We start from the raw sequence: 15,382 nt of genomic DNA, 5'->3' as shown, positions 1-15,382 counted from the left end.
ATATTCATTAAACAGAGAACATGATTATTAGATTTTTGTTAAATGTAATATATAGTTATTATATTATGATGTTTATAATTGTAAAATTTACTAAATAAATTCAATACTAAAAGTAACTATTATTAAATTCAATGACTAAAAATGTATACTGAAAATATTATTACTATTATTATTAAAATAGTTCGTTAAAAAATATTTTAAAATAATAATTTTTAAATTCCTTATAATATGATACATGATACATATAAATAAATGAATGAACAATGACTTTGTCAAATGCATTTTTTCATATTTAAACAAATGACAAGTGTTATACCTAATGATTCTGTAAAGGAGAGGTATAGAGTACGTTTAATTCACTAGGAATCTGTAAGGAATTGAGATAATGTGTACAATATCCTATAGGTTTTAACTTTATTGTTAGCATTGTATTTATTTATTTTTAAATCATTATAGAGTTTATAACTTCTGTTATCTCTCTTTATCTATAGTAGCATTTGAATATTTTTAATTTTTAAAGAAAGAAAACCATTATTTTTACTAACTGCGCATCCTCGATCTCCCATGCCCAGCATTGTAGTTGATGGGCTGTGACGGTAATTTTTTCCCTACACCATATTAAGTCAATAAAGCGATTTTCACAAGCTAGAACACATTAGTTAATAAATATTTATCCACAAGTTCATGTGAGAAGCACTATATATCTTTTCTTCAAACTAGAAAACAAATATGTCAGTCAATTCATTGTCTCCGTTAATATTTTCTAAAGTTGATAATTGAACTAAAAACTTTACTTAATTCAAATTACTTGATAAATGAAGAGGGTTAGTAACACAATTTTTTAATATATATTGCTATTTGTTAAAACTAATAAAAAATGAGTCTTATGAGTAGAAGAATAAAAATTAAATTTATATAAATCTCAATCAAAGTTAATTAATAATATATGGTGTATGTCAAATTTATTAAAAGGTGTATGGCAAGTGTGTCTCTTTAATCAAAGCCTTTAAAAAGACGTTTAACTATGAAACTCTAGGTATCCTAGAGGCATAATAGCTGCTTGGAGGACCCATCTTCACATGGATTCACGTGTCATAGTTCTCAATCCTTGCTTATTTAATTCTAATGTTGTTAATCTTGAATACAACATTCCAAAGTAAAGTCACAATTTTGATGGGCTCCTTTTAGTCCAATAATTACGAGTCTCGCGTTAAGATAATCCTCCCTACTAGTGTAACACCTTTTAAAAACAAGTATATATTCTCCCCTTGTCCTATTTGCCTTTAGTAGTTTAAGCGTACCACCACTTTCAACTATATTTACCTATCTTTGAGATTGTAAGAAGAATTAGGAAATCAGTCATGATTACATTTAAAGAAATCCACTAAGGTTGCATTAATGAAATGTCGACCACCCATTAAAACCTTTTTATATAAAAGTGAGGGTGAGAATTGAATTAGACTTGTTATGGTGGGGTAGAATCAGATGTCACCCAAGAAAAATGCTGGAAAATATTGGCTTTTCTTGGAAGATCTAGTTCTATTTGGTTTTGTCATGGAGTACACATCATCTTCTTTGACCCGATGAATTAATGCTGTTCAACTTAATTTTCAGACAACCAGCTTGAATAATGGTAGTACTATATATTTCAGAGACAAAAATATTGTTGTACTAGAGGATTATTGGTCGCAACTGTGACCTTTATTAGACCTCAATTGTTGTAAATAAAAGAGGCCCTTGAATGTGGCTCCGTGTTTATCAAATTACCAACTTCCCTATCGCTGTTGTTTCGTTGTGTTGATGACTTTGTATACCACAATAATGGATTGTTGGCTGTCAACAAAGGGATTAGTTGGTAAAGATCGAAATCCTATACTTTCTCTGGAATGATATATAATAAAAAATATAATCTTATATTTTAGATTTAAATATAAATAAATTTAACTAATTTTATCATATTTAACATTATCATTCTTAAAATATAATTTATTTAATTTTATTTTTATTCATGATAACAAATTCCAATAAAGATTATTTTAGAAATAATTTTATTTTTTACTTGAGATTAAAAAAATTAAATAATATAACTAAATTTCTTAGTTAATATGAAATTAATTATTTTTGTTTATATGAGTTCAGATAGAATATTTTCATAAATATACTTAGAATCTAATTACTACTTCTAAAAAAATCCAATTACCAAAGTAAAGATATTGTTTAAATACAATTTATAAGTATCTTTTGAAATTTATTTTTAAGAGTTGAGCACATATTTACACAATAAAAAAATGTGTTATATAGTTGAAAGATACTACTCCATTAACTAGTCACGACATCAATATATATTATTAGTCTCACTTAAGTTAATGTTATCTTGATGTAATGCTTCAAATTTTATTATAAAATAACCTTAAAATCATATATTAGTCATTAACAAAATCGATAAATACTTCATAAATAAAATAAAATGTTTTAAAAAAACTTGCATCGGTCAAGTACACACTATATATAATTTGATCTTAGCATTGACTTAAGCTAACGCTATTTCTGACATTTAAGTTAGCGTTAGCCTTTAGGGTAGGTTGCTTTTATGGAAGTTGTTGCATGGTTGCTTGTTGATCAATCAGGAATGGAAGCATCGCCATATGTCGAATAGATGCGATGACGCTCCGAAGTCTATTATGCATTTCTTACGTGATTGAGGTAGCCAAAGCTTTCTTGACTTCAATAATTCATCTGAACCATTGGCATAGGCCTATCTAGTTGGATCACTCTGAACCTTCAGAAATCCTTGAAGAGACATAAACAATTTGATTTTCCTCTCAACTTGCTGCACAAGATTAAAGCCCGTATTGCTTTCGTTGACTTTGGATCACCTTATATTTCTGCCATAATGTTGCTTCCCAAGGTACTATCTCGGTGTCATGGAAACCACCTCTTGATGGGACGTTCAAAATCAATATAGATAGATCTTACTATTCTAGCTCGAATCAGGATGCTTCTGGGGGGCTAATTTGTGATTCCTTAGGCAATCCTAGAGCCACGTTCCATCTTAATCTCAGTCTTTGCTATCGATTGAAGATGCGTATTCATGTTTCCTGGGAGCTCAACCTTCATCATGTGATCTTTGAGATGGACTCGCTTGCGGTGGTTCACATTGTTCACCGTGGTTCTTTCATATCAGCCTTGTTAAAGCCATTGTTCAAGGGTATTTTGAATCAGCTTTTGATGAGAGTTTGACAACCCTTTATTTCTCATATCTATAGGGAGGCCAATAAAAGTGCTGATTTTTTGGCAAACATTAGCCACCAAGGTTGTTTTGCTTTGACTAGGATTCTTTCTCCTCCCCTATGCTTAGGATGATTCTATCCGAAGAAGCTAGGGGTCCCATGAGTTGTTCCGCTATAGTCTCTTTTTTAGTTTCTCCAATAATTAAAAAAAAAAGTTAGTGTTAACATACACTCAATAGTATACTTAATGTTGAAGCCAATGTCGCTCTTAGAATTCGCTTCACCAATGCTAAATTTGAATCATATGCAATGTGTTAGCATGTTTTTCTTTCTTTTTTTCACTTATGGTCCATTTGGAAGATGTGAAAGTAGAACAAAAGAAAACAAAGAGAGAAAAAAATATGATGATGATATATTTTTCCTTGTTTGGTTGGAGAGAAAGTAAAAGTAAAAAGAAAATAATTGACTTCTCTAGAAATAAAAATTTAAACTTTTATTTTCTTTCACTTCCCCTTCAATTTACATTTCTAACTTTTCTTTTCTTTCTCATTTTCTTTAAAATATAAAGCAATCCAATAATTCAAACTAACCCAAAAAATATTATTTATTGACATTTAACGTACATCAATCACTACCCAAATCCACAATGAAAGTAAGGAAGCAACTTTTGTAAAATGCCCTTTTGTGAAAATTGTCATTTCACTCAATTAAACTTTTGCTTTTTCTTTCTTGAATTAATCTCAACAACTTTTTGTAAACACATAAACAAAAAAAGAGTGAGAGTACAACAAAAAAAATAAGGGTTTTACTTTGAGAACCAGTAGATTTGTTGGTATACCCAACAAAATTTTGAAAATGTCCATTATACTCATGTCTTATAAGTAGTGTTTTCCTTCATTTTTTTTTCGAACTTGTTTTCATTTTTCCTTCATCGTCATTCGTTTTGTTAGAAGTTATCCGTGAGAGTTTGTCATTCGTTCTTGTGTCCTCTTTGGTGGATGGTCGACAAGTTGTCGTGGCGGTGGCTGGTTTGGTTGTTAATGGCAGAGGTAAGGTGTTCATTTTTGTTTTACGTAATACATATGAATTGGTAATTCGTAAGTAAAATTAATTTTACGGATTGATAATCCATAAATTTAATTTAACTTACGGATTGAGAATCTGTATGTTTCATACGGATTAGTAATTTGTAAGAAGCATACGGATTGACAATCCATAAGCTTCATACAGATTAACAATTCGTAAGAAGTATACGGATTAGCTAATCTGTATAAAACATATGGATTGACAATCTGTATGCCTTATACGGATCCCCAATCCCCACCACCATGAATGTGCAAATAAATGAGGAGAAAAGCACTTACGACGACGACAAACAACGACAAGACAACTAAGGCGACGGCGCAACAGCAACACGAACAACAGAGGCAGAGGCGCAATGGAGAACGAACGCAAAGGGAGAAGATGAAGACAAGTACTATAGCGGTAGGGAAAAAAATTGGAAAGTATTTTTTTTAAAAAAAAGGTGAAGGACATTTTTGCCACTTCACCTAAGTTGTTAGGTGTATCAGCAGGTGGGCTGGTGCCCAAAGTAATTCCTAAAAAATAAATCTAGCAGTTTCTTTTAATTTTGGTTTGGGCCATAATCACACTACTATCGGGTTTGGGTGCATCAAGGCCTAATGAGCTATCCCACTCAAGGATGATAATTTTAGGCTCTTGCTATATTCACTCCCTCTTTTTTCTAAGTACACCTATTTCCTTTTTCTATCTCTAGTCTTCCTCTTATATCCTTTTCCTTAAAGAACTACCCTTTTTTTTTTAGAAATGTATTCCTAGGATTACATATATCTATTATGGAAATGTATCTCCAAAATTATGATTCATAGTTTCAAAGATATACTTCCAAAATAAATATATATTTTCAATCAAATATCACTTAAGGATTAAGATAGTTCATGAAAAATATAAAAAAAAAATTATAAACGCTTATCTTGTATCGATGTATACTAGTCTTATTTTCATTTTATTATTAGAGTTCTTTAAATCCTATATAAAATATTTTTTTATCTTTTTTTATTATTCTTTAAACCCTAATTTTAAACTATTTTCACTATATATTCATTATATAATATTTCATTTTCATCATTATTATAGAATATTTTTGCATTTTTCTTAATGTGGCAATTCGTTTCAAGTTACATTCATCACTAACTTCATGTGACACTGAATTGTTGATGTAGACTTAGATTAGAAAATGAACAAGCACACTTAAAGGAAAGAAACCATTGTCAATAGCTTTGTTTTGTAATTAAGGTGTATAATATATGAAGCTAGTGATGAATGTATCTTGAAACATAATGTCACATAAAAGAAAACACAAAATATTATATAATAATGATGAAAATATAGTATTATATAATATGTATATGGTGAAGATAGTTTAAAATTAGATTTAAAGAATAATAAAGATATGATAAAAATAAGATTTTAGATAAGATTTAAAAAACACTAATGCTAGGATGAAAATAAAATTAACAAATATAAATATAAGATAAGTGTTTGTCTTTTTTTTATTTCTCGTCAACCATTTTATTCTTAAGTGATATTTTATTGAAAAATATATACCTATTTTGAAAGCATATCTCCAAAAATTTGAATTATAGTTTCAATGATATATTTTCATAATAGGTATATATAATTCTAGAAAGCAAAAGAAATGTACTTCTTTAAGGGGAAAAAAAGTATAATGGGTAATTGAGAGGTAGAAAGGGGTGTACTTAGGTAAAATGGGAATCTAAATAGCAAGTTCTAACTTTTGGACCTAATCATCCCTTGGTTCCATTTTCAGGTTGTCTTCCGTTGGCCATGTTGAAATTTAGGGTTTTGTTTATCAGTTTTTCTTGGGGGGGAATGTTTTAGATAGCTCCTATTAGTCCTAAAAATAATAAAGGAAGAAAAGTTGCAATTGAGAGATCAAATCCTCGCCACAAGCAAATTCACTCTTAATTATCTCTTTTATAAATGCAGCTAAAGTTTAATATCATTAAAAAATCACATGAATTGACAAAATTATTAAACGTTAAATTTATCTTCATTGATATATAATTTTTTTATAGGTTCAGATGATATATATCTACTATATTTTTAGAAAAATGCAAATTAGTACCTTATTTCTTACACCACCTCTTCTTCCTCTTCATTTCCGTTGGAGATCATGGATGTGTGGCATGCATATCTCTCAAGCTACCTGACATCAATCTTACGAGTGAAGAAGATAAAAAAGAGAAAAGTGCATAGATATATAATTAAGGTAATACGATATATAAAAAAAGAGAGAGGAAAAAGATATAAGAGATCTCAAATGAGAGTTTGTAATAATGGGGTCCCCGTATATCATTGTTACTATCCTTAATCGTTAATACTCTATTACTCTATAAATCAGAAGTGTTCCCACCATCATGCGTTGGATGAGAATCCATGCATCTGTTAATACTTACCGTTGCACAAGTTTTATTAATTCCAATTCCTTGTACTATGATTCAACTATATAGCATCTGCATCTAATTATATTTATAGGCATAACCCAACATGGATATTGATAACCAAGAACTCCTCAAACTATTGATATTCTGCAGCAATAACGTGAATTTTCAAATGTGTGTCTATGACTTACAGTACTCACTTAGTCGAGGTTGATAATGGTATATACTTTTTTCTTGGGGAGATCTAACAGAACCACTTTTGCAATTTTATTTAATATAGAGATATTTTTGGAATTGTTTTTAGCTGATGCATGTGACCCACCTGAAGGTGTACATGATGCAGTAAATCACCGTAGACTTCTTCACTCATATAGTAAGGTACACAGACACAGACACGCGCATATGCACGTGTGATCTTTATAATTTTTCACTTTTGATTATGTCCATGCACGATGAACATTAAGCAACCGTGAATTAAACAAATACATATATTCTTTCGGCCTATGTTTAATTCTTTTGCTTACATTAATTAATATATATGAGGTCAACTAGTGGATGAGAGAGACCAGAATGAACTGGATTAATAAGATAATATATAATTCAACTAGGGTGGCGATGCAGAGCCCCTCGCACAACATTCACCACCTAGCAAATAAAATCATAGTTTTCGGGAAGTTGAACTTGCATATAATAAGATATAGGTCTATTTCCTAATGACGAGAAAATGTATATTTTATCAACTGTTTGCAGAAATAAATTCACCCCTTTCAGGTTGTCGTATAAATGAATCAAAGTCCGGCTGCAAACTGCAAGTGATCGCTAATATAATATGTAAGGGAAATGGTGAAACACCTGTACTCCTTCAGCCTTCATTGCTTCAACTAGTTCACATACACACCTTATAATGCAAAGTAATACCAATTTTTATATCATTGATGATAAATGTTTATTAAATGTGTTTTATGTTAATTAAATCCTTTGAATTATAATTTTTTATTATCTTAATAATTTGTGTTAAATTTTAAAAAAATGATAATCAAACAATTTTTAGTTTCATATATTTTCCAAAATATATATTTTTTCTATTTTTGAAATATTGAATAATTTTATTTTTTATAAATTTGATTCAATTTTAATTAAGTTAAAAAGTTATTCAATAAAGTAATTAGAAAGGAACATGATTCAATTTGAATCATGAGAAACGTAATAAATGTTCAAAATAATCGTCTAAATTTACCTCAAGATATATTAAATTAGTATTTCAAATATTTTTTAATTTTAATTAGTCATACTAAATAAAATAAATATTGACATGCAAATAATATTAATAATTAATTAATAATTTTGTATTAACTAAATTAGATTAGTTAATCCGAGTTAAATTGGACTCATATCCTTTACATAAGATCTTAAATTCAGGTCTTATAAATAAATAAAAAATCTGTAGATTAGTAAATAAGATTCTTAAGAGGCACAGAATTTTTAATAGAGAATTTCTTTACAAGTTTCTAAGTTTGTGATCAATTTTTTTAACAAAAATTAATTATTGATAAAGTTAATGAATAATTCACACTTATAATATGATTAAAAAATAATATTGTATTACCCTAACTTAATATATAAATTTTATTATAATTTATTCTTCATCATCTAATTTTATTAATATTTTTTTAAAAAACATAATATATATATATATATATATATATATACACTTTGACTCGAACTAAATTTGTCAAACTAAATATTTTTAAGAAAAATACTAGATACTCTCTCATACACTTTGTGATTAGTTAAAAAAATTTAAAATTATCAATTTTAATGGATTTTATATATAAATCAGGAAAAAGAATCATTAAATGAGAATTTTTAACAAATTTTAATTAATCACAAGCAAAAATATTGAAAAGAGGATGTGAGTGTCAGTGTCATTTCTCTATTTTTAATCGACTAATTGAATATTTTTTATTTCATCTAACCCAACTTACTTGGAATGGCATGATTACAAACGTTTTTTTTTTTAAATAGGCATGATTACAAACTTTAAAAACCTTGAATAAACTTTATTATGGATACGAGCATGATTATCATTCTAAGCTCAAAGGGAATTGAAACCTTTAATAGAGTCATGCACATCTATGACAAAGGGTCGAGTATAGTTGTTAACGTGGGCTCCATCCCATCAGCTAACCATTATCAATGGATTGAGTTGTTAAAAGCATGGTTTATTTTTTTATTTTTTGGACTATTGTGTTTCAACTCGCTTAATCTTTGGGTTAGAGTCATTGATCCGATTCAACTCTTTATATATTTATCTATTCACTTTAACTTACAAATATTAAACCTATTTTTTACTTTTTGGCTATTTTTTATTTTCATATTTTTTTTCTCTGAAAAAAAAAGTCAATCCACCCAACCTACAAATGCAGAGTGGAACAAATCGAATTGCAATTTCTCTAACTCTATCAGAAAAAGGGAACTAAGCGTACTAGCTTACTTTGAAAGCTATAAGTCTATGACTTTCCCATTCCCTTTTAAGACTATTTTTAATGTGTATTTGAAATGAATGTATGTAAAATTGATTTTGGTCAAAATTATTTTTTTTATAAAATAATTTATGTTTGGATATTTTTAAAAACAATTTTGCTACAAAATCTAGAATAAATTTTTTAACTCAACTCAAAATTTCTTTTTTGTCACTTATAGTGAAATTGAAGTTGAGGCAAAATCAATTTTACCTAACAATAACTAAAATATCCATACTTTTATAAAATCAAATTTAACTATAGTCAAATAAATGTTTGGATTAGCTTCAAGGTGAGAAATAATTAATTATTTTTTTATGGTACTACCATGATTTTGTTGGATAAAATCAATTCCTGTGTAATTATCAAAACACCCTAAAAATTAATTCCCATTATGTTTACCATCAAAGCAATCACACCCTAATAAAACAAAATTCTTGTTTGTTTTTAATACAAAATAAAGTAGGTTTACATCACACCAATTTGAGATTACCAAATATGTGAATGTGGTTTTTCTCTATTATAATATTTTCACTTTGTTTGGGTCTTATAGAGGGTAAAGTTGACAGTGAAAAAAAAGGATAAACAAAGGAATGTGCCAAATAGACAAGCATAAGATACAATAATGATATCAAAAGGCAAGTTGGGCTAACCCTGTAAGGGACACGGGGAAATTAAAATAAGTGAAGGGTCCACGTGAAAATGACAAGTGTTCTAGGTACGTGCCCAGGTTCATGCATGGTTTCAACTTCTAAAACAACCGGCCCATACATTCAATGAAGTTTATTATTCTCTCTGATAGAGAAACCGATCACGATTTCTGAACCCAATAAAACTTTCCATCTTTTGCAAATGCACCTGCAGCAATATTATAACCCTCCAAAATTCTTACGTTTTCTTTTTTTATTTTCCTATAACCATTTTTAGCTTATTGATTTCGATAATCTCTCAGCTAATTTATCCAAGTCTGTTAGTTATTAAAGGCTGTCTCTCTCGATGCGTGCCAAAAGTTGACAGGACAACCTTATGATATTTATACATTTTTATGATCCAACTGTAAGACATTTATTGTTGTTATTTAATAGTATTACACATCTTTGAAATCCACGTTTCGAGAAATCTTAAGCATACAATAGTGACTCCCAAACCATAATAGATCATTTGAAACTCTATTTATTTCCTAGAAAACTCCAAATAAAAAACTGAATAATTGAGAACAAACAAATATACAACTTATTATAAAAAAAAATAAATGAATACAGAATACGTACTTGGTTTAACTTATTGAAAGACTTTGTTTTTTCCAAGGCTCTCGTAGAAGAAATTAAAAAAACAAAGATAATCTCCAAAAAAAAATGAAGCCAAAAACACCCTAGAGTTATATCTTCTTAGATAATTTATTTTTTCATTCTTCTTATTGTATGGATATATGTGGGAAGACGCATGTATTAGATTTTGAAGCTACATACATGGCAATAACACCGTCAAGACACTACTGAAAAGGAACTAATCTGTATACCATCTTTTTCTTCCTTAAGAAAATCGTTTGTATAATAACATCTCTAAGCTAAAAATTGCTAGCAGGTGGGAGCCAAAGAGTGCTGTGTTCTAATTCTACCAAGAATGTGACTTAAAATAATAACTTAAATACTTGAGATGCTTAAGTGTTACAACTTGCACCCTCCATTCCATTCTCAAAGGACATTATTTCCCTGCATGAGGATTCTTCTGAGTTCACTAGCAATTCCATGCAACAAAACTGGCTTGCGGATAACTCCATTAATACCAACTTGCATGCATCTTTCCCACAAATCTTCTTCTGCACTTGCAGTCAAGGCAACAATCATAGGTTGATTACCACTTCTAAACTTCCGAATCCTCGTGGCAACCTCAAAGCCATCTAAATCAGGCATGTGAAGATCTAAAAGAATGACTTGAATAGAACATCCTGCAGGTCCAATGACAGTAAGGCATTCAAATCCTGAAGCAACAGGAGTTACAACACAACCTAGTTTCTGAAGCAATCTTTGGGTCACTGCTCTATTTACATCATCATTTTCGACTAAAAGAACTTGCAGATTTCTCAGCATTGAATTGGAATCAGTGCGCTCTGAACCTTCTCCAGGGTCAGAGATGGCTATGGAAATGGACGGTCGTAATTGAAACCGAAGAAGAAGAGTCATGCTTTGAGGAAAACCATGATTACAAGGTACTAACCATATGTTCCCCTGCATCAACTGCAGATAACAAAACATAATAGATAGAAATTTAGAACCAAATTAAGGCAAGAAAAAAAAACACAGAATACAGTCATTGCTAATTAAAACAACAGTATAATTTAAATCTAAGGTACTGAAGAAAATAGAAAACTACACCCTAATTCATGTAATGAATTTTAACTAATCAAGGATGTCTAGAAGAAAAGTAAAGATAAACTATTGTATGCACTAGTTAATAATCTCAACATGCATTACCTCCAACCTCCCAGAGCTACGCCTAAAACATTTCAAGGAAGAGAAAATGAACAATGAAAACTCCAAACAAAATAACCAAATTCAGTTATTTTTGTCATACCAAGCTATGAAAAATATGGATAAACAACCACCCTGGTGAATCATCTAAAGGCTGGCAAAAAGAAAATTTAGCGGAATACTGAAGGACTGCATAATAGCCTCCTTCCACCAAAGTCTGCAAAGATACTACTTATATAGCACATGACTAAAATGTAAATCAGCATCTTAATGCATTTACTATATCCACGCATACATATGATAAACATTATAAAACTCACCTGGACTACCCTCTTGCAAATGCTGAAGCTCAATCTGCCCCCAACCCTATCACTGCTATATTTTCTACCCCCAAATCCTGAAGAAATTGAGCTCCCAACTTCAGAATCACTACTGTTGATCCCTATCTCAAATCTAATATTTACATCACCACTAGAAGAGCTTGGTCTCCAGGTTGTCCACCCTTTGTCACTCCTTCCCTGACTTCCAGTTTCTGCAAAAACTCGATATACAAGGATCCCTCCCCCATGGTTGTGTTCCAGTAGGTTCCCAACCATATGCAAAATTACCTGAAAAACCCTCCTCTCATCACCCATAACATTGTCAGGCAAACACTTCTCAACCTCAACCATAAAACCAAAGCCCTTATAAACACACATGCACTTGGAAAGACAAGCTGCTTCCTTCAGCATGGAATGTAACCCAAAAGACCTTATCTCCAAAGGAAATCTTCCTTCATCCTTAGTTGAGTTATCCATGGCATCGTTTATCAAGTTTGATAGGACATTACTGGTCCTTAGCATCGCGTCCACAATAAGTTTCTGTTCACTCTTTAATTTATCGTCTTGTATCATTGAAAGCAGTCCCAAAATTGAGTGCATTGGCCTCCTCATTCCATCACTCATGACTTTCTGAAATGCATTTCTTGCCTGGCTTGCCATCAAAGCATTCCTTTTTGCCTGTTGCAAAGCTCGATTTTGCTCCTCCAACTTCTCTCTCATAAGTTGGGACTCTTCAAGAATTGCAGCATGAGATAGAGCCACTGCGACCTGATCAGCAACCACCTTAATTATCTCCAGCTCCTGATTGCTCCACGATCTAGGCTCCTGATTATCTCCAGAAGGAAGAATTAAGACCAATATAGCATAACAAGCCTGTCTTAGCTCAGGTGTTCCTCCTTTGAAATTACAAACCCGTAGCATTGGCATTCGAATTGCTGCAACCGGTCCTGCCTCTCCAGAAACTCCTCTACTCCCAACAGCAAGTGCTGAGTCGGAGCTGAGTATATTTACACCGTCACTTCCCTTAATTCTCACAACATCTGGATCAGTAATGCGTATAGTCAAATTAAAATTCCTCCCATTCAATTCATGAGTGAGGTTCATCTCAGTCTTATCAACATTAGGCATCCACACAGCACAATTTTGCAAGCCAAGTGTTTTAGACAGCTCCACCAAAGTGGTATACAGAATCGTATGTCTATCGAGTGACTTACGTATCTCCTGAGTAAGCATTCTTACATGCATTGCAGCCTCCTTTTGTCTCATAATATGATCAACCTCACGTCCAAGATCCCACGTCTTTTTCTTCAGCATGAACTCTCTGACCTTCACTTTGAGAAGCAATGGGATCAGAGTGATGAGGGTTATGGCAGTGGCACATGACACCAATGCAGTGAGTATTTTGGAGACAGTAAGTGCCACCATAAGTTGGAAAGTGTGAGGGCCATAGGTCCACCCATTCAGCAAATGTGTCAATCCACATAGTACAATGAAGGCAATGAACTGAATCAGGACCCATTTGAATGGGACGTTTGAGCAACTGATAAAATAAAGCAGCTCAATAGGGATAGAGAAGTAGGCCACAGCAATCAAGAAATCACCAACTCTCTGACACTCCAGAATGCTTTCAATAGTCCACAAGCTGGCCTCATCATCACAGTTACATCTAGGAAATCCATTATCATTTGCAGATACACATATGAGGATAGAAGTAATCACAAGCCCAGATGCCACTGCTTTTAACATTGATCCAAATTAATGTTGCTACTTCCTCAATCCATCTAAGGATATAATTTAATGGGCCATAGTCATACCCCAGTGAACACCCCCCCAACCTCCTCCCTTTCAATTGCCTTGCCCTATCAACAGTTGAACAAAAAAATTGAAAACTCAGTAAGATCCAAGCCAAAGAAAAAGCAAAGCATGAGATCCAAATAAAAATACATACAAGTATTTAATTCTTGTCCCAAATTAAACGATCTACAACATTTCAATCTTGGAATTTCAGTTTTAACCTTCTTTCTTTCATGCCACCCTATTAATAGAACGTAATGAATCAGTGAATAATACAGTGCCAACAGGTGAAGAGGTCATTTCCATCAACCCAAATATATAAAATAAAAGGATTTTATAAAAAAAAAAAGGAATAAAAGAATCAGGAAAACCCAAGCTATGCTATAAACCCGGGGGAAGGCAAAGCCAAAATAAATATTATTAAAAAAAACCAAAGTCCAACAGGTTTAATACTCCTTCACCCCCCCCCCCCCCCCCTACACACACAAAAAAAAAAAGAAACAAAAAACCCAGTAATGCAGTCCAAAAAGAAAAAAAGTAACAGTACCTGAGGAATTACAACAAGCCATTAATGCAATCAGATATTCCACCTTCATCAGATCTTTAACCTTACCCTGGAAAGACCAAAGCCTTGTTTGTTGAAGATACCTCAATAGCAACAACACATTAACCAAATCTCCTGTAGTAGTTTGTTGAGCATCAAATCAAAAGGCTCCACCAGCAAAGTCCATTACTTTATTATACACAACAACAACAAATGCACCCACCTCCACCACCATTGGGAAGATCAAAGAAAGAAACCCACTAGAAGGAGTCACCAAATCCCAACAACATATCAATTAGAAAAATAAAAAAGAAACCATCTTCACTGTTCCACAGGGAAACCGGGTGCGACCCTTTTGCGGAAAAGGCCAGTGCTCAGCGTAGCAAACAAAAGAACAGAGAGAGGAAAACGCAGTCCCTACACCACAGCCAACCCAAGCGAGGTGAAGAAGAAAAAAAAAAAAAGAATGAAGTGTTGAATTGTATGCAGGGAATCTTAAAGTCTTAAGCTTTTGAGGTATTTTGCAATGCGAAACCAAAGCACAAAACCATGGAGAGAGAAAGCGCCGTTGTTTCGTGGGAGAAGAGAAAGGGGTGAGTTGGATTTAGAAAGAAGAGGAGAGAGAAAAAGGGGACCCCACATTCTTACATGAAGAGAACTTGGACGCTCTTACGAACCAAAACGTCCCCGTCACACCAAAAACGATTTGTTTTATTTTTCACCCCATCTTCCTTTTCGGTTTCTCTCTCTGTATATGTCTCCGCTTATAATTTATTTTATTAAAAATAAAAAAGTGTGTTTTATTTTCCTATGAATTCCCCGTTCAATGTTCGATCTTCTTGTGTCAGAAGCACCACTTGTTTCCCTTTCTCTCTCTAGAGCTCTATAGTAGAAGGCAAACGATAAACGGTTTTCTCAGCAGTGCATTCTTTAACAACCTAGAAAGAAATTTTCTTTTATTAGGATCCATAAATTTAGGCTATTTTTTATTTTTTTATATTTTATTATGATTTTTA

The 15,382-nt window shown here is 31.8% G+C and overlaps 1 protein-coding gene and 1 long non-coding RNA gene across 3 annotated transcripts; both read right to left on the bottom strand.

Annotated features, from left to right (window-relative positions):
• Window positions 1-2,450: 2,450 nt before the first annotated feature.
• On the bottom strand, window positions 2,451-7,126 carry LOC114402980. Its single transcript, XR_003664561.1, has 2 exons — window positions 6,400-7,126; window positions 2,451-3,423 (listed from the first exon to the last, which is right to left on the bottom strand). It is a non-coding gene; the product is annotated as an uncharacterized LOC114402980 (long non-coding RNA).
• A 3,539-nt stretch (window positions 7,127-10,665) lies between these two features.
• Window positions 10,666-15,023, bottom strand: LOC114402346 (ethylene receptor 2-like). Of its 2 annotated transcripts, XM_028364875.1 has the most exons (4): window positions 14,370-15,023; window positions 13,977-14,063; window positions 12,029-13,887; window positions 10,666-11,474 (listed from the first exon to the last, which is right to left on the bottom strand). In XM_028364875.1, exons 3-4 carry the CDS (start codon window positions 13,772-13,774, stop codon window positions 10,932-10,934), a joined length of 2,289 nt encoding a protein of 762 aa, XP_028220676.1. In that variant the 5' UTR covers window positions 13,775-13,887; window positions 13,977-14,063; window positions 14,370-15,023; the 3' UTR covers window positions 10,666-10,931. The 2 variants fall into 2 exon arrangements, with proteins under 2 accessions (XP_028220676.1, XP_028220674.1); XM_028364873.1 differs by lacking the exon at window positions 13,977-14,063 and having other exon boundaries at window positions 14,370-15,022.
• Between the last annotated feature and the right edge of the window lie 359 nt (window positions 15,024-15,382).

Source organism: Glycine soja, chromosome 20 (assembly GCF_004193775.1).
Source record: "Glycine soja cultivar W05 chromosome 20, ASM419377v2, whole genome shotgun sequence".
Classification (NCBI taxonomy): Eukaryota; Viridiplantae; Streptophyta; class Magnoliopsida; order Fabales; family Fabaceae; genus Glycine; species Glycine soja.
Note: the sequence above shows the minus strand (reverse complement) of the source record. Positions and strands in the feature narration are given on the sequence as shown.